The 22,910-nt window shown below is 48.0% G+C and overlaps 1 protein-coding gene across 3 annotated transcripts in view; it reads right to left on the bottom strand.

The window, feature by feature from the left end:
- Positions 1 to 326: 326 nt before the first annotated feature.
- LOC141132688 (solute carrier organic anion transporter family member 1B3-like) overlaps positions 327 to 22,910 on the bottom strand; it is a 191,276-nt gene continuing 168,692 nt past the window's right edge. For all 3 annotated transcript variants that reach the window (XM_073621408.1, XM_073621406.1, XM_073621407.1), the window contains one exon: positions 327 to 2,394. In XM_073621408.1, the coding sequence (XP_073477509.1) occupies positions 2,181 to 2,394 (214 nt within the window). In that variant the 3' untranslated portion in view covers positions 327 to 2,180. The remainder of the gene's footprint in view (positions 2,395 to 22,910) is intronic.

Here is a 22,910-nt window from a genome sequence, read left to right as displayed (position 1 = left end):
GCATATGATGACACTGTGCGGCATATGATGACACTGTGTGGCATGTCTGGACTCTGCACGGCATGTGATGGCACTGTACACCATGTAATGACTCTGTATGACATGTGATGGCACTGTACGGCATGATATGACACTGTATGGCATGTGATGGCACTGTACAACATGTAATGACACTATACGGCATATGATTACACTGTGCGGCATGTGATGGCACTGTACGGCATGTGATGGCACTGTACAGCACTTCAGTATGAAAATACAAGTAGATGTGAATGGAAGGTTTCATTGTCTCATATAAAAATCCAGATAGTCAATAAAAGGATTCATTCACAATGTTAGCTCTGATTTTATTTCATTCTACTATACCAGTAATGCATAGAATGCCTGTGTGCTGTCACATTCATTTGTGTATTCTGCTTTACAAATATATTGTTTTCACTCTGGTAGATAGTAATATGTAGGTGACATTTACATACAAAGCACTATCAGTGACTTCTCCTACCTTAGTCACTGACTGAAATGCTCTTATCTCTGCCGATTCTTCTGACCATTGAAACATGCTGCGGGGGAGAAGGGAGGGGGGAGCAGCTACACTCCGTGAAGTGTCGGGAGCAAGCAGAGAGAGGACATCAAATAAGCAAAATGACAAGAAAGTGGGTAGATCCAGACTCCAGAGCCAGACCATTGTCAGTATTACACTGTATGAAAGTCTGTAGCCCCTCCCACAGGTATTTAGCTCGATTTTAACAGAATGGGGGCACTTCTGAGAGGGCTGGAAAGATTTTTAGATATCAGCAGCTCACATAGAATAGATGTAAGCAAAAAAAGGAAACCCATACCTCTCTTTTAAGCTACAGTAGGTATACAAGTATCGAAATTTGACCAGTTCAGCAGAAACCGAAAATATGCAGCCCTGTTTGTTCAACAGAAGCCAATCGTTAGCTAGGCTTCTGTTGAATGATCCTGTAGTAAAACAATATTCGATCAGCACATGCAAACCATGGCTGTAGCGCTGATCTATTGTTCCATTCTGACAGTCCCCGCTGTCAGGATACAAAATGTGTGGATGCGGGGATCTGTGGGGGTTCTTTTTTTTCATTCAACCCACTGGTTAAACAAATAAAAACTCTATGTTTATGCCCTGCCTAATACAGTCTTTCTCAAGTTGTAAAAATCCTAGATTGTCTCCAGCTAAAAAGTGACAGCTCTTTGTAGCTCTGCATAAAAAAATGAACATCCACAGTTTTAATAAGTTTGTATTGGGGTTACATAGCTATTGTGTGCAGGAGTACTAACAATTATGTCACAATATATATTTTAATGGACATTATTATTGCCATTACCCTTTTTTCTTTTTACTGACCACTACACCCTCTCCTTTAGCACGTGCTAACACCTGAGATGCTGAAAAAGACAGGTGAGCTACTGAAGACATAGGGGGTTCACTGGGAAATGATGGTTAAGACTGGGTTCACACATATGCGAATTGGATGCGGCTTACCGCCGCATCCAATTCGCAGAACATTTGAAAATATGTTCTTTTCAATGGGTCTGGTTCACATATGTGCAATGCATCCGCACTGCACAAAAAACGTGTGCGTTTTCTAGGCAGTGTTGTGTGAATTGCAGGCACATCATTTTCAATGGGAATGCATCTGATTTGAAGATGCGTTCCATAGTGAACAGGAATTCTCTCCCCCTCTTCCTACACCTCCCCCCTCTCCCTGGTCTGCTGATCCGCAGCTAGAACAGAACCGCTGAATTAATCAATTTTATCTTTGCAGGGAAACCGGAGCTGCAATTCGCACCGGACTAGTGTGAACCCAGCCTAAAAGTGAATTCCCTCTACTAATGCCTCCCTCTTCCCTGACAACGTCTGTCCACAGCACTGGTCCCTAGTAAAGTACTAACTGCTGGCAACTCTCCTGTTATGTGGCCTTGATTTAAACACACTTTGAATCAAAAAATGTAGGAAGATCAAAGTGTTACTATATGGGGGCCAAATTATCTGAAGTTTAGCCCTCGGAAGAAAGAGTAGAGTTTTTACCATGTGCCATTAATACATGTAGGCAAAGGCAGGAAGATTGTGCCCACTAACTGGGATATCCAAACTGGAAGTTTGAACAAGTTGTAATATGTCTGGGGAAAAGGGAGGGAAGTCAAGTCACAATGGAGATGCATCACATGCAGGATTCCTTCTCCACCTCAAATGCTGCACATTCGTCTTTAGTGGCGTCTTCTGTGTGTTCCTCCTTCTTGGTGCTGCCATTTTCCTGCTGTGCCCCATTTTCTGGTGATTTTTTGGAATCTCTCTTCTTAACCATAAATATAAACCAAATAAATAAGATGAAGGTTGGGGCTCTAATCCCAGCTGTGAGACCAAGAAAGGTATTTCTGTGGAGGGGAATAAACAGAGTTAAATAGGATCTCCAAACAAGTAAAAACTGAATTACAAACACAAGTATGGGAAATATTTTCTTGCTAGTATAGATTGAACGTATATGTGCAGCAGCCAAGCAGGATAAGTGTTGTTCTGGGAGGATGTATAGGAACATCATCCCAGAAGCATGCCTCGCCCCCGGGGGGCCCGCAGCGGCTTGATCTGTGACCGATCACACAGCGGATCACAGATCGGGGTACAAGGTCGCTATGTATGGCACTGGTACCATGTGATCAGTGTGGCCAATCACATTACCAGTGGTAAACAAGGTTGTCATTAATGACGCTAATGTTTACAGCTGTGATCTCTGTGATTTTTTCACAGCAATCACAATGTACAGGGCCCAACATAGCAGCTCTTGCCAATCACAGATGTCACAGTAGTATTCAGTGGCAGGAATGCAGCTCAACACTGTCCAATCATATCGCTTATACAATCATTACGGCTGTATAAGCAGTTTCAGTATAAAAAAAAAAAATCACACCTTCCCCCCAGAGCAGTACAGTGTCACTACGGTGACACTGCACTGCTCTAGTAACAGTATGTAAAAGAAAAAAAAACTGTTAACATTTTTTTTTTACATACTGTACTGTCAACAGAGCACCAGAGCAAGTGCTGTGTCAGTATAATGTTATTGTATTGCTATGGGGGTGATTATGTACAATTGTTAGCTGCTCTGATATCACTATACAGCATGAGATAGACAGTAGACATTTGCAGAACAGAAAAAAATGTGTTTAGTTTCTGATAGATTCATTATGTTACTAATTTCGTTTCGTCATGGAATTCGTTTAGTTTGGTTCCGGAATTCATTTAGTCTTGTTTGGTTTTCGTTAAAATTAGTTTAGTTTTCGTTACAATTCGTTGCCTTTATTAATTTTCTAATGAATTCCAACTTTTCAGAATGATTAGTATTCGGATCGGTTGAAAAACGATTGACCGATTTGAATTGTGTGTGAAGAAATAGCTGGTTGTTAAGCAGCAGGCAGGGAAATCTGGCCGCCAGCGTCCTTAACAACCATGAGTCATCATCTGTCAGCGGGCTTCCCCACTGACAGATGAATGTAAAGAAAAGAATGCCAGCATTGCCCGGCAATAGACAAATGTTTAAAAAAAGGCGTGGGGTCCCCCCAGTCCATACCAGGCCCTTCGGGGTCCCCTCCAAATCCATGCTAGACCCTTATCCGGGCATGTAGCCCGGCAGGTTGGGAAAGGTGGGGGGGCGAGCGACCACCCCTCCCACCCTCCCGGACCAATTTCAGGCCACATGCCCTCAACATTGGAGGTGGGTGCTTCGGGGCAGGGGGGGCGGCTCTGCCCCAAAGCTCCTTGTCCCCATGTTGATAGGGACAGGGGCCTCATGCCCACAACTGTGGACAGTCGTTGTGGGGGTCTGCGGGCAGGGGGCTTATCGGAATCTGGAAGCCCCCTTTAACCACTTCCCGCCCGGCCTATAGCAAAATGACGGCCAGGGAGTGGTTCCGTTATGCTGACTGGATGTCATATGACGTCTTTCAGGATAACAGCCAGCGAGCGCTCGCTAGGGCGCGCAGCGTGGCGATTGCTGGTGCGGTGTATCAGACGATCTTGGTAAAGAGTGACAGAGACTCTTTACCACGTGATCAGCTGTGTCCAATCACAGCTGATCATGGTGTAAACAGGAAGAACCGTGTATTGGCTTTTCCTCACTTGCGTCTGACAGATGCGAGTAGAGGAGAGCCGATCAGCTACTGTCCTGACAGGGGTGGTCTGCGCTGATTGATTATCAGTGCAGCCCCCCCAAGGATGCCCACCACTGATGACCACCAGGTATGCCACCCATGGCCACCAGGGATACCAATCTGTGCCCAAAAATGATGCCAATCCATGCCAAAAAAATAATGCCAGTCAGTGCCAATCAGTAATGCCTGCCAGTGCCTCCTTTACGGTGATGCTCATTAGTGCTACCCATCAGTGTCCATCAATGCCACCCATCATTGTCTATCAGTGCCCATCTGTGCCACCTATCAGTGCCCATCAGTGCCGCCTATCAGTGCCACCCATAAGTACCCATCAGTGTAGCCTTTTAGTGCCCATCAGTGTTGCCTATCAGTGCCTATCAGTGCCACCTATGAGTGCCCATCAGTGCCGCCTATCAATGCCCATCAGTGCCACCTATCAGTGCCCATCAGTGCAGCCTCATCAGTGCCCATCAGTGCAGCCTCATCAGTGCCCATCAGTGCAGCCTCATCAGTGCCTGTCAGTGAAAGAGAAAACGTACTTATTTACAAAATTTTATAACAGAAACAAAGAAAAACTTTTTCAAAATTTTTGGTCTTTTTTTTTGTTTAGCAAAAAATAAAAAACCCAGACATAATCATATACCACCAAATGGATGGCTCTATTTGTGGGAACAAAATGATAAAAATTTCATTTTTATCATTTAAAAAGCGACTTGGGCAGGAAGGAGGGAATTGAAGTGAACAAAGAAAAGAAGACAACGTGTGAAACAACGTAAAAAAAAGGGGGAAAAACAATGAAGTAAAATAGTGAGAAAACAATAGTGAAAAGTGAAGACAGAACAAGACAATCACCCTACATCAGGGGCAATTAGCCCTGAAGGGAGGGGTGGTGAATGAAAGGTGTCCGACATGGATGACAATATGTAATGGCAGGGTATTGTGTTAACTATAAAAAGATAAAAAGAAGAGGGCACACCAGCCTCATGACTAGACTCTGAGGAAGAAGGTACTCATTTGAAACGCGTCAGTTTCCTGATGTTTTCCCCTTTGCTATCTGGAGACTGTTGGTTCCAGGACTGATTGCCACAATTTGGTGGCTTTTACAAGCAGTTACTCTCCACATGTTTGTGAGAAGTTTTTTTCTTGTTTTTATTAATAAATTGCATTGGAAAAATGCACGAGGCTGGTGCACCCTCTTCTTTTTTTCTTTTTATGACTATTAGGATATCCCCTATCCTGGAGGACAGCAAGGCCAGAAACACTTTTCCTTGAGTTATAGACCACCTGGTCATCACACTAATGCGCAAGAGTGTTTGTTTGCTATTTTGTTAACTAATATGTGATCGAGGTGAAATAAGCAAGGCTGCTTAAATGTGTCAACTATATCCAAAATGTAAAGGTCGAGGAGTGGAGATGATGTAGATAAAAAAAATAACTAAAAAAGTGTGGACAAGGAAAGAAGGATGGAAAAACGGCAGATCAAAGAGAACCAAAAAGAAAAAAGAAAGAGTGGATAGGGGTAGCCTACCATGGTGGAACATGTGCTCCGGCACAAAGTAATGCTGCTTCACTGATCATCATGGAGCCACTGAAGGGAATTGCACCACTGAAACTCCCTATAATTACCCATCAGAAGCCTCCGTGGGTCCCTCCCAATGTCAGGTGGGTGCCGCTGGAGGGGGCATCCCCATCACTTCTGTCACCATGTGGGGAGGACAGCACGATGCGCATATCCTACCCTGCACAGTGCGGATAGCCGCGTGGATCGACGCAATGCCATCACGGCGAAGGATGCCGGCATCTAATGCCGAGTTCCCCACGTGACACTCATGCTCTCACAAGCCTCTCCCACCCTGGGGGTAGGAAGGGGATTGCGAAGGATGGAGCAGCATTGCATCACATGGGGGGGGGGGGGGGTCAGGACCTGGGGGCCCCCTTGGTAAATGGGGCTTCCAGATTCTAATAAGTCCCCCCCCGCTCGCAGACCCCGACAACACAGCCCAGGGTTGTCGGGAAGAGGCCATTGTCCCCATCAACATGGGGACTAGTTGCTTTGGGGTGGGGTACGCAAAGCACCCACCCCCCCATGTTGGCCTGGTATGGTTCAGTCCCACCCCCTTTCCTGACCTGCCAGGCTGCATGCTCGGATAAGGGTCTGGCATAGATTTTGGAGGGGGACCACCCCACATCGTATTTTTTTAAATTCTGGCGTGGGGTTCTGGTATGGATTTGGGTGGGGTCGGACCTTACGCTATTTAAAAAAAAAAATTATATTGCCGGACAATTGCTGGCATTTTTTATTTTTATATTTATCTGTCAGTGGGGAAGCCAGCTGACAGATGATGACTCATGGTTGTTAAGGACTGACTTCCAGGCCGGCTGCTTAACAACCAGCTATTTCTTCCCACAGAATTCGAAGCGGTCGATCGTTTTTCGACCGTTCCGAATTCAAATTGTCCTGAAAAGTTGGAACTCGTTAGAAAGCCAATAAACTATACAATTTTTAACAAATTCCAACTTTTCAGTAAGATTAAAATTTGGATCGGTCGAAAAACGATCGACTGATTCAAATTCTGTGTGAAGAAATAGCTGGCTGCTAAGTAGCGGGCCAGGAAGTTGGCCACCTGCGTCCTTATCAACCATGAGTTATCTCTCAGTGGGCTTCCATACTGACAGATGAATATAAAGATAAAGAATGCCGGCAGAAATAGAAAAATTTAAAAAACGTGTGGGGTCCCCCCAAAATTCATACCAGACCCTTATCCGAGCATACCCTCCCCTCCTGAACCATACCAGGCCACATGCCCTCAACATGGGGGGGTGCTTTGGGGCAGGGGGGACTCTGCCCCAAAGCACCCTGTCCTCATAGGACAAGGGCCTCTTCCTGACAACCATGGGCTGTGGTTGCCGGGGTCTGCGGGCAGGGGGCTTATCGGAATCTGGAAGCCCCCTCTAAGGGAACCCCCAAGATCCCAACCCCCCTTACGTCAATGGGTATTGGGTACATCGTACTCGTACCCATTCACCAAAAAAAGTGTCAAAAAGAAAGAAAGACAGGAAACAGTTTTTGACAAAGAAAGAGGGGGGTTCCGGCGCTCCGAATGATGTGATGCCTAAGTGGATGGTGCAATGGTAGCTTTAATAGCACATTTACATCAGTCAATGTCATTTAAAACAAGGAGGCAGCCATCCTCAGAGGGTGTCCATTACCTCTGTTAGCAAGGAATGTGGAGGAAGGGGGGGGGGGAGGCGTCAACTGTAATAGTCCTATTATGCAGTTAAATGTTAATGTAGTAAATACACTTACTGGTTCGTCGCAGAGTGGAGGTATCCTTCAAAGGTGGGCTAAACGCCTATGTCAGCAGGAGACCTACTGGATATAGTCATTGAGTACTCTCTCGCCGGGGGGACTCAATGAAGAAATAGAAACACACTCTTTATTGTAGTTTTATTCCCCCCCATTTCCTCTCTTTTAATCTTTATATATAATTCTTGGTGTTTTACAGCGAAAGAACACTTTTTTGGCCATTTGTTATTTGCTCTATGACACTGAGTTACTTGGGGGACGAAGCCCCCTTACGTGCTTAGTAAGTAACTAAACTCCCCCTTTTCATGTCCCTTTTGAGCTCATCCTCATATAATGTGTTTCATTGCCTATTAATTTCTTAATGTAATAGGGCATTTTAATCCATCCAATCTTCTTTTTATTTTTTCATTTTTATTATTTTTTATTTCTCATTTTAATTTTAATTTTAATTCTTAAGTCCCATTTACACCTATTATTCATATTCTGCATTAAATTGATCCTTAATTTATCCCAGTTTATTCATTTTTTTAAAATTTCATTTTCATTTCATTTTTGTGCTTCTGGAAACGTGTGGGTCCGCTGGCTGTTGTGGTTCCACAGCCGCGGACCTCCAGGCCATATACTTAAACTAGATCGTCTCTCCCATGTATTTAAGCTGCTCTCCTCCTGAGAGCAAACAGGCCAGTAGAAGGAGCTGTGAGCCCCGAGCGCGTAGCCTGTACTATCCCTATTCCTTGCCTGGATGCCCGCCATGCACTGGTGACGTCATTTCCGCTTCCGCGCTCCAGAGTGGTTAGCGTGGAGCTTTCCATCCAGTGGATGCTGCAGAACAGTCTGTGACAGGATCCAACACCCTGACGGCCGAAGGAACATGACCCGAGCCGGCAGTGCAGCACCAGCACATCCCAGGACACCTCCACCTTTGAAGGATACCTCCACCCTGCGAACCAGTAAGTGTACAGTATTTACTACACTAACATTTAACTGCATAATAAGACTATTACAGTTGGCGCCTCCACCCCCCCTTCCTCAACAGTTTTTGACAAGTCCTTTATTAAAAAAGAAAAATAAATAGTGTCCCTCGATGCCCATCCATAGTCCATCCCAGCGCCCGCCGACTGGAAAAATAGAAAAATTTCAAAAAGCAGTTTGCCTCCTAAGAGGCTACCCGCCGTATACGCTCTCGTCAGGTTTGACAGCTCTTATATAGGCAAGGGGCTGGGCCACCCGGTTACGTCATGCGTTGGCACAGCCCCCTTCTGAAGTCAAGTGACTGTCAAGAACCAGCAATCAGACTGAGACTTAAGTACAGTAAAAATCAACTTTTTAATAAAATGCTAAAATGGTACAAACAGAGCAAACATAGTCAAAACTTAGCCAGGGTTCAGTAACCAGAGCGGGTAGTCGGAACAAGCCAGTAAAACAGGAATCTAGAGATCAGCGTAGTAGAAGCAGTAAACAGGATCACGAACCAGAAGGGAAGTCATGTGGATAAGAAAATACAGCGCTCGCAAAACACAATATGAATGAAACAAGATATAAAATAAATAGACATAGAAGTCGAAATAGATATGACTGAAGTGATAATCCGCAGTGAAGAAAGTGCAAAATGCTTCAAGAATTTTCAGGTGTACAATAACACCCCCTCATGTGTCCCCTCTCACCGGATCGGAACGACCCCCTGCTTTTCAGTCTGAGGGTCATTTCAGGCTTGTAAATGGTATCCCGGAATGGTGAATTTGGTGTCAGGTCATCAGATTACAAATTTCCAGATGGAGGCTCTCATCCGGACAGACAGGTACTCAAAATGAAAAGAGGATGGATTAACAGTGAAGTACTGTTATAAAAAAGAAGATTTATTGTGCATGGGGATCGGCACTTACAAAAATTGCGATAAAAACAGGCAAAAACATGGAGCTGTAAAAGCAGAAAATGCAGTTTCTAGCGTGCGTTCCACGAGACCGGAAGTGACGTCAATCGGAAACCGGAAATTGCGTCAGAGCGTTTCGCCCTCCCACAGGGCGCCATCAAGGACCTCATTTCCGGTTGGTTGGACTATCCATCAGAATGGCATTGCGGCCATCTTGTTGGTTAGATAAGAGTGTCTGTCATGGAGGTACTACGTCCAGACCTGCAACAGAGCTCAGGCGCATCCCCGCTAACAGGTCCCCAGTAGCGAACAGGCATGCGCCAATGCGCATCCCAGTGGTGAACAGGTGTGCCCCAATGCGCACCCCAGTAGTGAACAGGCGTGCGCCAATGTGCATGCGCCGTTCGTGGAGATCGCGTGCGCACAGTGATGCGCCTTTGGCGCCCAGTGGCCTTTAAGAGGGGCTTCCACCATTCATCTCTTGCTGTCTGATCTGCAGCTTCACCTGTGACCTGTTCCTGTAATCTGCATCTGATCACCTTCCGACCTGGCTCCCTGACTACTCTGCTGTCTCCAATCCTGAACCTTGGCTTTTCTTGACCCTGATCCTGTTTACCTGCCTGCCTGATCTCTTGCTACCAGAACCAGCCTGAACTTGACCATTCCTTGCCTGCCGATTCTGTTGAACTGATCCTCTGTGTATGACCTGGCTTGTCTGACCTTGCTTCTGCCTGCTGTGCGCACCCACGTGCGCTTGCTGCTTCTTGGTGCACCTGCAGCCTGCTGACCTGCATCCAGCCTACCTGCACCTTGCTGACCTGCATCCAACTTACCTGCATCCTGCTGACCTGCATCCAGCCTACCTGCACCTTGCTGACCTGCATCCAGCTTACCTGCATCCAGCTTACCTGCAACTGGCACTCCAGCCAGTTCTTGTGCCTCCCAGTGGACATCGTCTCCAGTTCCAGAGAATCCCCCAGGCACTCATACCTCACTGTGCTCCTACGGTCACTGTCCTCAACTTCAGTGACCTGGGAACCAGGGTTGTACGAGAGGTCTCCCTCTGCACATCAGGCTCACATATGAGCTACGTGTCAGTATCAGACAGCCATGCCTGAGCCTGCAAGAGGGACCTCCGCTACTGATGAAATCTGCCAATTGCTCTCTGTCCTCACTTAAGAGGTGAAATCCCTCCAGGACAGCTATGAACACCTTGAGAGACAAGTGCAGTCCCGGACGGCTTCCACCATTCATCTCTTGCTGTCTGATCTGCAGCTTCACCTGTGACCTGTTCCTGTAATCTGCATCTGATCACCTTCCGACCTGGCTCCCTGACTACGCTGCTGTCTCCAATCCTGAACCTTGGCTTTTCTTGACCCTGATCCTGTTTACCTGCCTGCCTGATCTCTTGCTACCAGAACCAACCTGAACTTGACCATTCCTTGCCTGCCGATTCTGTTGAACTGATCCTCTGTGTATGACCTGGCTTGTCTGACCTTGCTTCTGCCTGCTGTGCGCACCCACGTGCGCTTGCTGCTTCTTGGCGCACCTGCAGCCTGCTGACCTGCATCCAGCCTACCTGCACCTTGCTGACCTGCATCCAACTTACCTGCATTTTTAGAGGATGATTGCCCTTAAGGGCAACCTCCGGGTGGCCAAAAGAGCTTTTTTCTGAGGATATCTGCGGAAAAAGGCCTGGATCGGTTCTTGAGCATGCACATTTTGCTTAGGTTCCCATGTGTTCTCCTCTGGTCCATACCCCTTCCACTTGATTAAAAATTGAAGTTGGTTACCTCTCCTCCTGCAGTCTACGACAGCCTCCACTTCATATTCCTCGTCCTTATTAATAATAACGGGTTCTGGTGGCCCGATCCTCTGTCCGGGAAAGGGTCAGGTACTGTGGGTTTAAGCAGAGACACGTGAAACACTGGGTGCACTTTGAGCGACTCAGGCAAGGTAAGTTCATAAGAGACCTCATTCAATTTCCTTTTAACTGGGAAAGGGCCAATGAATCTGGGTGCCAGCTTCTTTGAAGGACAAGCCATCTTGAGGTTGGTGGTAGATAACACACCTGATCACCTGGTTGGAGACGTAATTCATCTCTTCTCTTCCTGTCATAAAGCCTCTTGTTGGCTGCCTGCGCTTTGGCCATAGCTTCTTGCAACAACTTGTTGTTGTGACCCAGGAACTCGACAGTGCTTTGTACTGCTGGAACTGGAGATTCTGGGATAATGTTAGGCAGGAAGACAGGATGGAACCCATAGTTTGCAAAGAATGGTGACTGACCTGTGGCTGAATGGCTGGCATTGTTGAAAGCAAATTCCCCTAGAGGCAAAAGTGCTACCCAATCGTCTTGGACAAACGAGGTAAAACAACGGATGTACTGTTCCAGGGTTTTGTTTGTCCTTTCAGTTTGTCCGTTAGTCTGGGGGTGGAAAGCAGATGACATGGAAAGGTCAATTTTCAGGATTTGGCATAATGACCTCCAGAAGCGGGAGGTGAACTGGACTCCCCTGTCAGATACAATGTTGGTTGGTACCCCATGCAGCCTTACGATTTCCCTGACGAACACCCGAGCGGTTTCCAAAGCAGATGGCGTACCCCTTAGGGGTATGAAGTGGGCCATCTTGGACAAATGGTCAACCACTACAAAGATATCTGTATGTCCTTCAGAAGGGGGTAGTTCCACTACAAAGTCCATGGCAATCATGCTCCAGGGTCTGTCAGGAATTGGTAGTGGTCTGAGGAGACCCCAGGACTTAGTCCTGGCAGACTTGCTTTGGGTACAGATGACACATGACTAGACTAGTCCTTACAATCTTTCTCCTTAACATCAACCATTTTTTGTAAGTTCATTGGATTTTATCCAACCAGGTTTATGGCGGTCTTGTCTCTCCTATGGATTGTGCTCTATCCATAGGAGCAGCACTCTTATCTCACCAACAAGATGGCCGCAATGCCATTCTGATTGGTTCTTTGTAGGGGAGTTTCTCTCTCTCCCAGTATTTAAGGATGGCCCAACCAACCGGAAATTAGGTCCTCGATGACGCCCTGTGGGACCCAATTTCCGGTTCCGATTGACGTCACTTCCGGTCTTGTGGAACGCACACTAGAAACAGCGTTTTCTGTTTCTACAGCTCCATGTTTATGCCTGTTTTATCGCAATTTTTGTAAGTACCGATCCCCATGCGCAATAAATCTTTCTTATAACAGTACTTCACTATTAGTCCATCCTCTTTTCATTTTGGGTACCTGTCTGTCCGGATGAGAGCCTCCATTTGTAAATTTGTAATCTGATGACCTGACACCAAATCCACCATTTCGGGATATCATTTACAAGCCTGAAGTGACCCCCAGACTTAAAAGCTGGGGGTCGTTCCGATCCGGTGATTGGGGACACATGAGGGGGTGTTATTGTAGCGCGAGTATATATTTAGAATATATTTTTACAGAAGGGAAGTCAGCCAGGCAAAAGTCTTTAACATGAAAACACAGCAGAGAGTATCTGGATATGTTGACCAGGCGAAGGCACAGGAGATCTGATCCAGGCAGTTTAAATAGCCAGCAGGGGGGGCGTGGCCTAGCACCAGAGCGAGATGGAAGCCCAGAGAGAGAGGTCCGCCATCCGGGATCGCGAGTGAGCCCGCAGCATCAGCTACACCTAACACCATAAGCGGTAAGATGACAGGCAGGAGCCAGTCCACCTCCCACTCTCAGCTGGATCCGACAACCCAGCTGAGTAGGAACATCCCAGCGATGTTCCGGACTCAACATACAGAGTCACAGGCCGCATCTCCAGCTTCGGACTATAGTTACACAGGCCATGCGACCGCGGCTGAAACCCCTGCAATACCCCAAGCGGATGCATCCTCCTCACGTTCCTCCCCTTTCCTATGCCTGGCAGACCTTCAGAATGTGGCCCTAGACATAAAAAGTGCCCTAACGGCAGCAGTGGCTGACCTGAAAACAGATCTTAGAGCAGTGGTCACACGTGTGGAGCATGTGGAGGTGGCCGCCATGACACATGGCGCAGCCATTCACCAGATACAGCAAGCAGTCACTGTGCAAGGCCAACATCTCATTGACATGCACAGACACATGGAGGACCTCGACAACAGGGGTCGCAGGCGCAATCTTCGTGTCAGGGGGATCCCTGAGTCTGTCGAGGGCCCCCAATTGCAAGCTGTAGGTTGGACCATATTCAATACCCTTCTGCACAGACCTCTGCATGCTCCAGTTGAGATGGAGAGGTGCCACAGAGCGCTGAGGCCTAGGGGCAGGGACACCGACCCACCCAGAGACGCTGTCTGCTGCCTAGTTAGCTTCACCCAGAAAGAAGAGATCCTACGCTTGGCCCGCAACCATATACACCTGGAACAGGAAGGGGCACATATACAGCTATTTCAGGACTTATCCGCCATCACCCTGCAGCACAGGAGGGATCTCTGCCCTCTTCTACAAGCTCCCCGAAAGAGACACATTCCATATCGCTTGAAGTTCTCATTCTGCCTTCAAGCGACGAATGGCAATTGCACTGGCCAACTGAAAACACCAGCTGACCTTCATCCTTTCTGCGATGCCCTAGGAATCCCGATGGTCCCGGTTCCAGACTGGTACGGAGTTTTTCTGTAGCCTGAGCCCTGGATCTCCACCCAGCATAGAGACACCCCGAGATCGCAGAGAAGAAGACAACGCCACCGCAGAACCTCAGCTAATTCGCCACCGAGAAGCTGGGGGGACATGGAAACCGACAAAAGTCCACGCGTTTCCCCATCATCTGCAAGGCGCAAAACCGACAACTGAGTTCATAGGAACTAAGATGAGCTGTGCAGCAGTTTGTTCCAATACCTAAGTATGCTCCTCAACTTATCCTGCAAAGTAAACTGAACTCCATCTGTACGCTTAGGGCTTACGCCTTGAGAATGACTGACGCTGTATGCCCTGGCACCTGTTCAGGTTTTGCCCTGACCAAGGGGATGCCTTCTACTCAAGCCCAACTGAGAGACATGACCGCTCTGACATATCCCAGGAATTAATGCAATCTTGTCCATGCAGCATGGCCACCAGAAACTGAGATAAGTGTTCTGACCAAAGATCCTTGAACCGGTCTTTGCAGAGGTAGGCGACCATCTTTCATATGCTTCTATAACACTTGTGCTACTCCTGGTTCGGGTCCAAGCATGAGGAGAACTCTTCCGCACAAGGTAGCAGCTGAGCCGCGGGAAGATGCGTGCTGTTCCTCCCCCTTGCCACAATGACCCTTTAGGCTGAATATGGTCAGTGGCTGCATGGCAAGATTGACAATCCTCTGCCTTCTAGCTAACGATTGTAGTTAGTAGTGGTAGTAATGGATACTATGTCCTTGGGGTCATCCCGGGGCCACCCAACTCTTCCACCTTCCCCCTTATGTTCTGTTTTAGGTTTTTTTTTTTTCTTTTAATGGGGGAGGACGGAGATCTAGACCTGCCTGTCTGCTTTCGCAGGTTGCATGAGGACAGCCCAGAAACTTTTGCAGGATACTGCCTCCATAAGCTCTGGGGACATAGGTCAAACATAGCTCATCAAACCTGTATTATGTATGTTTGTTCCTTACTCGAAGTTTAATGCAAAGTATTATTCCACACCCTTGTTTGATAATGTGATAGCTTAAGGGTAGCCCCGAGGATGGTGAACTCTAACCCATACGTCCATAACGGATACTGACAATGGGGCTAGACGGCGCTGAGGTCCTGGGGTAAGGGGAGACCCTTGCCCTGTACACACTAGCCATTACAGGCAATAGGGGCTCTCGCATAGGGTGGAGATATAGTGTTGTGTATCAATCTTTATGCGAGATATTACAGTAATTAAACATCTCCTAGCTGCGTGAGGGACGTTGGGGTGCCTGACCCCTGGATACACAGAGGAGCTTGGTGGTCCGGGTCTCGGGGACCCTGACGGTCTGAGTGGGTCAACATGCAGGCAGTTGCATTGCCAAAATGCTAAAAGGTTAAAAATGTTAAAAGGTATTAGTTTGCAATGTTATCTTTTTGTTTTATTCGGTTTACTTGCAGGTAGCATTGTCCTGCAAGACAACATGTTAATACAAGGTGCTACTCCTGACCCGTCAGGGTTCTCTAGTTCTCTGGGGGGAGATGGGGCCGGGGGGGATCCCCCATTCAGCATGGGGGGCCCACGTGGTTACACTCCACCCAGCGAAGCCGAGGTTTATCATGAAACTTTAGACTCGCTCTCTTGGATCTCTGGATGGCAGAAAGTGTACATATTCCTGTTTAGGTACTAGGTTTATCCCCCACCTCAAGGAGGCAGGTATCCCCCTTGAAACTTGGCAGAATAGCCTCACATGACCTTTGCTTACCACCTTTGCCCGTATTAGGTAACTCAGCTAGACTGATATTACCTCCGGTTCCTTTTGGTGAGCCCCACTCTGGGGAAAGCTCGCTAGTATAAAGGTTAGGCCTCTCTTGGGTTACTGACAAACCCTGAGTGATTTTCCAAAGTGGGCCTAACCCTTACCCCTGTTTTCTTTCTTCCTCTTTAACTCCCCTTTTCCTCTCTTTTTCTATTTCTACCTTCTCTATCTCTCTCCTTAACCCGGCTCTTTATTCCCTACCCCTCTTTCCCCTTGTATAGACTCCGCCTCCAGAAAACCGGGGGGGTGGCACTGACAAACACTTTTAATTATTAAACATGCCTTCTGCGGTGCAGACACTGGCTCCTCTATCTCTCAAGGTCTATTCCTTGAACGCCAAGGGTCTTAACATCCCGGAGAAGCGTAGCAGCAGTCTTGCTGAGGCTTACCGTCACAGAGCCAAAGTGGTATATCTGCAAGAAACCCACTTTAAATCAGGCTCTACTCCTCGCCTGTCTAATAGCCGATTCCCGGAGGTCTACCATGCGACCTGTCCTGATTCTAAAACGAAAGGGGGGTCTTGCTAAATCATTCCCATTCCACCTTACTGACAAAGTTGTTGACCCAGAAGGCAGATTTCTCTTTCTAAAAGGCACTTGGAAAAATCGTCCGGTGACCTTGGCGAATATTTATTGCCCCAACTCTAGACAGGTAACCTTCCTTAAAGAGGTCCTCCTACAGCTCACCATGTTTCAGTCAGGCCTCTTGATACTGGGGGGGAGACTTCAATATGGCCTTAGATCCACTCCTTGATACCTCCACAGGTACCTCTTCACTCACATTTTCTGCATTACACCAAGTCAAGCTCACTCTTGACTCTCTTACACTTCATGACACCTGGCGAACGCTATATCCTCAGGGGAAAGACTACACGTTTTTCTCACCCCCACACAACCGCTACTCGAGGTTGGATTACCTGTTTATTTGCCAGACAGACTTGACTTGAAGTGGCAACTGAGATATCCTCGCTTCCATTGGAATTCTCACCAGCTCAATACCTTCTTCACATTTCCAAAATTTCACGTAAAAACTACTATAGGTCAATAGCTATGCATATGATCAACGCAGCTAGGCTGTGTCTCCCAGTTCACTGGAGGTCCAAGTCACCCCCATCCATGAAGGAATGGGTAACACGGGTTAACCAGATAGCAGCTATGGAGGAGCTGATTTGCACTGCACAGGACAGAATAACATACTTTACGGAGACATGGACACCCTGGCTCAATTTTCGAGGTTCACAACACTGCCAAGACATAAGCCGGGATAACCCTTGAAAGGAGCTTTAAAAGTTGCAACATCTTTCACAGCAATTGGGGCATATTGGGGAGGGTAGCAGGTGGTGAGCCCACTCCCTCCCCAAATGTGCTCTTCTCAGATGGAAAGGCTGAGCCCAGCCCTGACAGTACCCCCCTCGTCAACAACCCCTCCTCGGAGGAGGACCACCAGGTTTGAGGGGAAAACATCTATGGAAAGCACGAAGGAGGAAAGGAGGATGTAAGTCCAAGGATGAGATCCAAGAGCGTTCCTCCGGACTGTACCCTTTCCAGTGAACCAGGTACTGTATGCGCCCATGGAACATATGGGAATCAATGATAGATTGTATTTCATACTCCTCATGGTTCTCAACCTGAACTGGGTGAGGACGTGGTACCGAGGTTGTGAAGCGGTTGCATACCAAAGGTTTTAATAAGGAGATATGAAATACATTAGAAATACGCATATTAGAAGGAAGGTCTAAATCGTAAGCCACTGGGTTGAGCCTACGGGAAATATGGAAAGGCCCAATAACCCATGGTGCCAGTTTCAGTGAGGGATTACAGAGTTGGAGGTTGCGAGACCCTGTCCTAGGCATCCGCGGTCAGTATGGAGTCTGTACATGTCATTGGCACGTCGCAAGGACTCTTGGACCTGTACCCAAGTGGAACGAAGACCACGGAGATGCTCCTCCAATGCAGGAATTCTCTGAGGAACAAATGAGTCAGGCAACATGGATGGTTGGAAACCATATCTCACCATGAATGGAGACAATGGGGAAGCGGTATTGTGAGCAAACTCCAACCAAGGTAAGAGGTCTGACCAGTTATGGTGGTCAGAAATGTAGCAGCGTAAAAAATACTCCAAAGGCTGGTTGGCTCGTTCTGGTGCCCCATTGGCTGTGGGTGATACGCAGAGGAGAAGGAAAGCTGAATTCCCAACTGGCACAAAAGGCTCGCCAAAACCTGGACACAAACTGGCTACCCCTGTCTGAGATAATAACCTTGGGTAGCCCATGTAAGTGAAAGATCTCCCGAGCAAAAATGTTAGCCAGTTCTTTGGATGTGGGCAACTTCTTGAGTAGAATACAATGAGACATTTTCAAGAACCTACCATAAGGATAACTGTGTTGCCCTGAGAGTTGGGTAACTACACAATAAAATTCATAGGCAGGTGGGTCCAAGGCTTCTCTCCATTGGGTATGGGTTGTAGGAGGCCCGCTGGAAGGTGTTGTGATATCTTACTCTGAGCACTCATGGAACAAGCAGCTACGAAGGTGGCTACATCAGCGCGTAGACTGGGCCACCAGAATTGTTAGGAAATAGCCCAAATTAGTTAATTCTTCCCCTGGGTGGCCAGCAGCCTTGGGAGAAAGGTAAGTCTGGAGCACGGCGGTGCGTAGACTCTCAGAGACAAAGCAGCAGTCACACGGTTTCTCAGGAGGAGAAAGAATAGGACCTGGAGATAGATGTGCAACATAGGCGGAAGGCCGGATATGACTGGGTTGGCAGGATAGGTGGAGTAAAGCAGGGGTTAAAAAGTTAGTAGTGGTTAAAGCTAGGTTCCCCTCCTGATTGGAGAAAGCAAGGGTGGGGCAGGATGGGGCCGGTGGAGGAGTAAGGGGGTGGCTCCGATTCCCTAATGTCAGTCAGAGCCAGGACAGAGTGAGGAAGCAGCTTATCTTTGCTGCTCGGTTCGTTTACAGTGAGGAGAGAGCAAGATGGGTGACCTTGAAGGGATGCTCAAGCAGACTGGTGCAGCGGCGGTGGCTAATGGCCTGCAATGGCTGCAAGCGCAGCTCTCAGGGATGCTGCAGGGGTCTGGGCAGGGACCTGCAACTCCTGCCCCAGATCACCCACATGCTAGGAGGTCCAGGCCTCCGGAGCGCCTTAGCACTTAATCGACCCCCAGGGTCTGCCGCCGTGTTAGAAGCCCCACATGAAACCCTTCAACTCCGGCAACTAAGAGGCAGCCTTCCTCGGTAGCTGCGGGGGCTGGGAGGAATCCTCATCCAAGGCGGGACCCGGGTGGGAGCTTTCTGTCTACCAGCCGCTCCACTGCCCAACCTGCTGCTAATCGGGACCATGCAGCCGACTCTGTGGGTGGGCCCTTTGCATCAGCCATAGACAGATTGCCACAGATCCTGTGGCAGAAGGCTGTTCTTCCACTCTGCTAGGTGCCGCTGCGGTGGAGGAGCAATCGGAGGGGGAACTGTCATCATCAGAAGAGGAGGAGGAGGAGGTACCTGTGGTTAATCCACCGTTGCTGGGATCTGGATCAGCTGTGCGGAGGGACCTCCCGGGCAACCTGGTAAGTCCTTATGTGTGTCTGATGTCTTGTCATCTTTCCCTTCTGGTAATGAATCTGTTAGGTTGCCTGTACAGTCTAGTGGGTTTCATGTTTGTTCCCCAGGGTTATTAGTGCCCAGTGGGTGAGGAAGGAGCCTTGGGGATGGTATGCATAGGCTAAATGTGGTTACAAGTGCGGGACAGGAGGGGTTAATGTCTACGGTGCTCCACACCCTATTGTTCGGTTTTAAAGCAGTTTTGTTGCGGCATGAGCCTGGTTTGGCGGCTGCACCCGCGGGGTCTCCTGTGGGGGCGTGGTCAGAGGTGTAAGGGTGACCGGGGTCGGTTGGCAGTTCTATAGTTCATAGTTCGCTGTTAATTTCTCCAATGCCTTCGGGGTGCTCCAATTTAAACACTAATTTTGCCCGCAGCAGGTGATGGGGGGGTTGCGGATGTGGCTGCAACCGTGGCATCCATGTGGTGGCTTCAGCTTGCCCTGGGACTGAGTCTAAACAATCAGAGGCCGATAAAGAGGTGGTGCGCTTGGCCGATGCGGCGCGGTGTGAGGTGTATGTCTGCTTTGAAGGCCCGCTGGGGGCTCACTTAAAACCTGAAGTCAGAGAGAAAATATGGAAAGGTGAGTATCTTGAGATCTTCTCGTTGTTACCGTTAAAGAAGTTTAATCTTGATAGGGTAAAACTGGGCGAGAGTAAAAAGAAGGAAGAAGAGATGTTTGCTAACTGGTTGCAGGTGTTCAGCATTTTGGCTAGCGTAATTGGAGAAAAATCGCCGGAGCAGTTTTCCCCCTTTTTTTGCTACCTGGACTCCATTAGTGAGGCTCAGCGGGTATATGGAGGAATTGCTTGGTTACGCTATGACGAACATATTCATCAGCGCAAGGCGATGAGGTCTTCTTTGAGATGGGACCACAAGGACATTAGCTTGGGGATGAAGCAGATGACCCGGGCCAAGGAAGCCAGCTCGCCCTTTCAGAGTGGGGTCAGGGGTGCCTCATCCTTGACACCCTCGGCCGCAAAGCGAAAAGGGTATTGCTGAAAGTATAATGAGGGCACCTACAAATTTGGGGGATCGTGCTGATTTAAGCATGAATGTTTCGGTTGTGGAGGTGGGTATCCATCCTCAAGATGTTTCAACCAGGAAAGGGGTAACGCTGGAAAAAAAAGACTCCGGTGAGAGTGGAAAAAAATGGCCCGGTTCCTAAGTAGGTATCCTAAAAGGCTTGCGGCACAGCTATTGTTGAGCGGATTTTCTGAGGGTTTCTGGATCCCTTGTACTTTGTTTATTGTCCCCCGGTGTCTCGTAATTAGCAATCGGCACAGTTGCATTCCACGGTGGTTTCTGTGAAACTGTGCAAGGAAGTTTCTTTGGGTAGAATGTCAGGCCGCTTTTTTTTTCCTCCGTTGGTAATTTTGGTGGTGTCCTTAGTTGGGTATGGTTCCAAAAAAGGAACCCAATAACCTTTCTTATCCCCTGGGTGGTTCGGTCAATGATGCTATTGACCCTGCACTGTGTGCGGTGTCCTATGCATCATTTGATAAAGCGGTGTCCTGGGTTCGTAAGTTTGGAAGGGGTTACCTTCTGGCCAAGACTGACATTGAGGCTGCCTTTCGTGTGAGTTGCCCATGGGTTGTGCAATTTTTTGCTCTCTGTTTGAAACATTTAGCTTGTTTGTGGAATGGGTTATTAGGGATGTTTCGGGTATGTCTTCTATTCTCCATTAGGGATGAGCTTCGAGTTTGAGTCGAACTCATGTTCGACTCGAACATCGGCTGTTCGCAAGTTCGCCTAACAACGAACAATTTGGGATGTTCGCGGCAAATTTGAATGCCGCGGAACACCCTTTAAAAGTCTATGGGAGAAATCAAAAGTGCTAATTTTAAAGGCTTATATTCATGGTATTGTCATAAAAAGTGTTTGGGGACTTGGGTCCTGCCCCAGGGGACATGGATCAATGCAAAAAAAAGTTTTAAAAATGTCAGTTTTTTCTGGAGCAGTGATTTTAATAATGCTTAAAGTGAAACAATAAAAGTGTAATATCCCTTTAAATTTCGTACCTGGGGGGGGGGGGGGTGTCTATAGTATGCCTGTTAGAACAGTATGATAGCAAAATGACATTTCAAAGGAAAAAAAGTCATGTTCTCGTCCGGCATCTTCCTCCACTGCGTTGGCTTCTTCTTCCCTTCTTCTCCTGGCCGCTCCGCATCCATGATGGCATGGAGGGAGGCTCCCGCTGTGTGACGCTTCTCTCTTCATCTTCTACTCTTCATGTTCTTCTCTTCGTCTTCTTGTCTTCATCTTCTTTTCGGGCCGTTCCGCATCCATGATGGAATGGAGGGAGGCTCCTGCTGCGTGACGCTTCTCCTCTTCTGACAGTTCTTAAATAAGGGGGGGCGGTGCCACCCGGTGACCCCGCCCCCCTCTGATGCACGGGGACTTGACGAGGACTTCCCTGTGGCATTCCCCATGATGTCATGGGGAATGCCACAGGGAAGTCCCGTCAAGAGGAGAAGCGTCACACAGCGGGAGCCTCCCTCCATGCCATCATGGATGCGGAGCGGCCCGAAAAGAAGATGAAGAGAAGAAGATGAAGAGTAGAAGATGAAGAGAAGAAGATGAAGAGAGAAGCTTCACACAGCGGGAGCCTCCCTCCATGCCATCATGGATGCGGACCGGCCCGAGGAGAAGAAGGGAAGAAGACGCCGACGCCGCGGAGGAAGATGCCGAATGAGAACACCGGAGGAAGAACCAGAAAACCAGAAGAACCAGAAGAAGAAGAAAATGATGGAGGAAGAAACCGAAGGAAGATAGAAGAAAGAAGATAGAAGAAAGAAGAAGCATTTAAATAAAGGAATTGACAAAAACTGTCTCTTGTAATTTTTAACATTTTTGACAGTTTTTTTGTGAAATGGTAGGGGTACTTTTGTACCCCCTTACCATTTCACACAGGGGGGAGGGCCGGGATCTGGGGGTCCCCTTGTCTGGGGGTCCCCTACCAGATTCCGATAAGCCCCCCGCCCGCAGACCCCCACAACCACCGGCCAAGGGTTGTGGGGATGAGGCCCTTGTCCTCATCAACATAGGGACAAGGTGTTTTGGGGGGCTACCCCAAAGCACCCTCCCAATGTTGAGGGCATGTGGCCTGGTGCGGTTCAGGAGGGGGGGCGCTCTCTTGTCCCCCCTCTTTTCCTGCGGCCTGCCAGGTTATCAATTTATTAATAGCCGCGAGTAGTTTTAAATGACTTTTTTTCCTTTGAAATGTAATTTTGCTGTCAGACTGTTTTAAACACGGGAAACATGCGCCCCTTTACAGGCATACTATAGACACCCCCAGGTACGAAATGTAAAGGGATATTACACTTTTATTGTTTCACTTTAAGCATTGTTAAAATCACTGCTCCCGAAAACGGCCGTTTTTAAAACTTTTTTCTGCATTGATCCATGTCCCCTGGGGCAGGACCCAGGTCCTCAAACACTTTTTATGACAATAACTTGCATATAAGCCTTTAAAATTAGCACTTTTGATTATTCATGTTCGTGTCCCATAGACTTTAACGGTGTTCTGGTGCGAACCGAACGGGGGGTGTTCTGCTCATCCCT

Source organism: Aquarana catesbeiana, linkage group LG03 (genome assembly GCF_042186555.1).
Source record: "Aquarana catesbeiana isolate 2022-GZ linkage group LG03, ASM4218655v1, whole genome shotgun sequence".
Lineage (NCBI taxonomy): Eukaryota > Metazoa > Chordata > Amphibia > Anura > Ranidae > Aquarana > Aquarana catesbeiana.
This window is presented reverse-complemented; position numbering and strand designations above follow the sequence as displayed.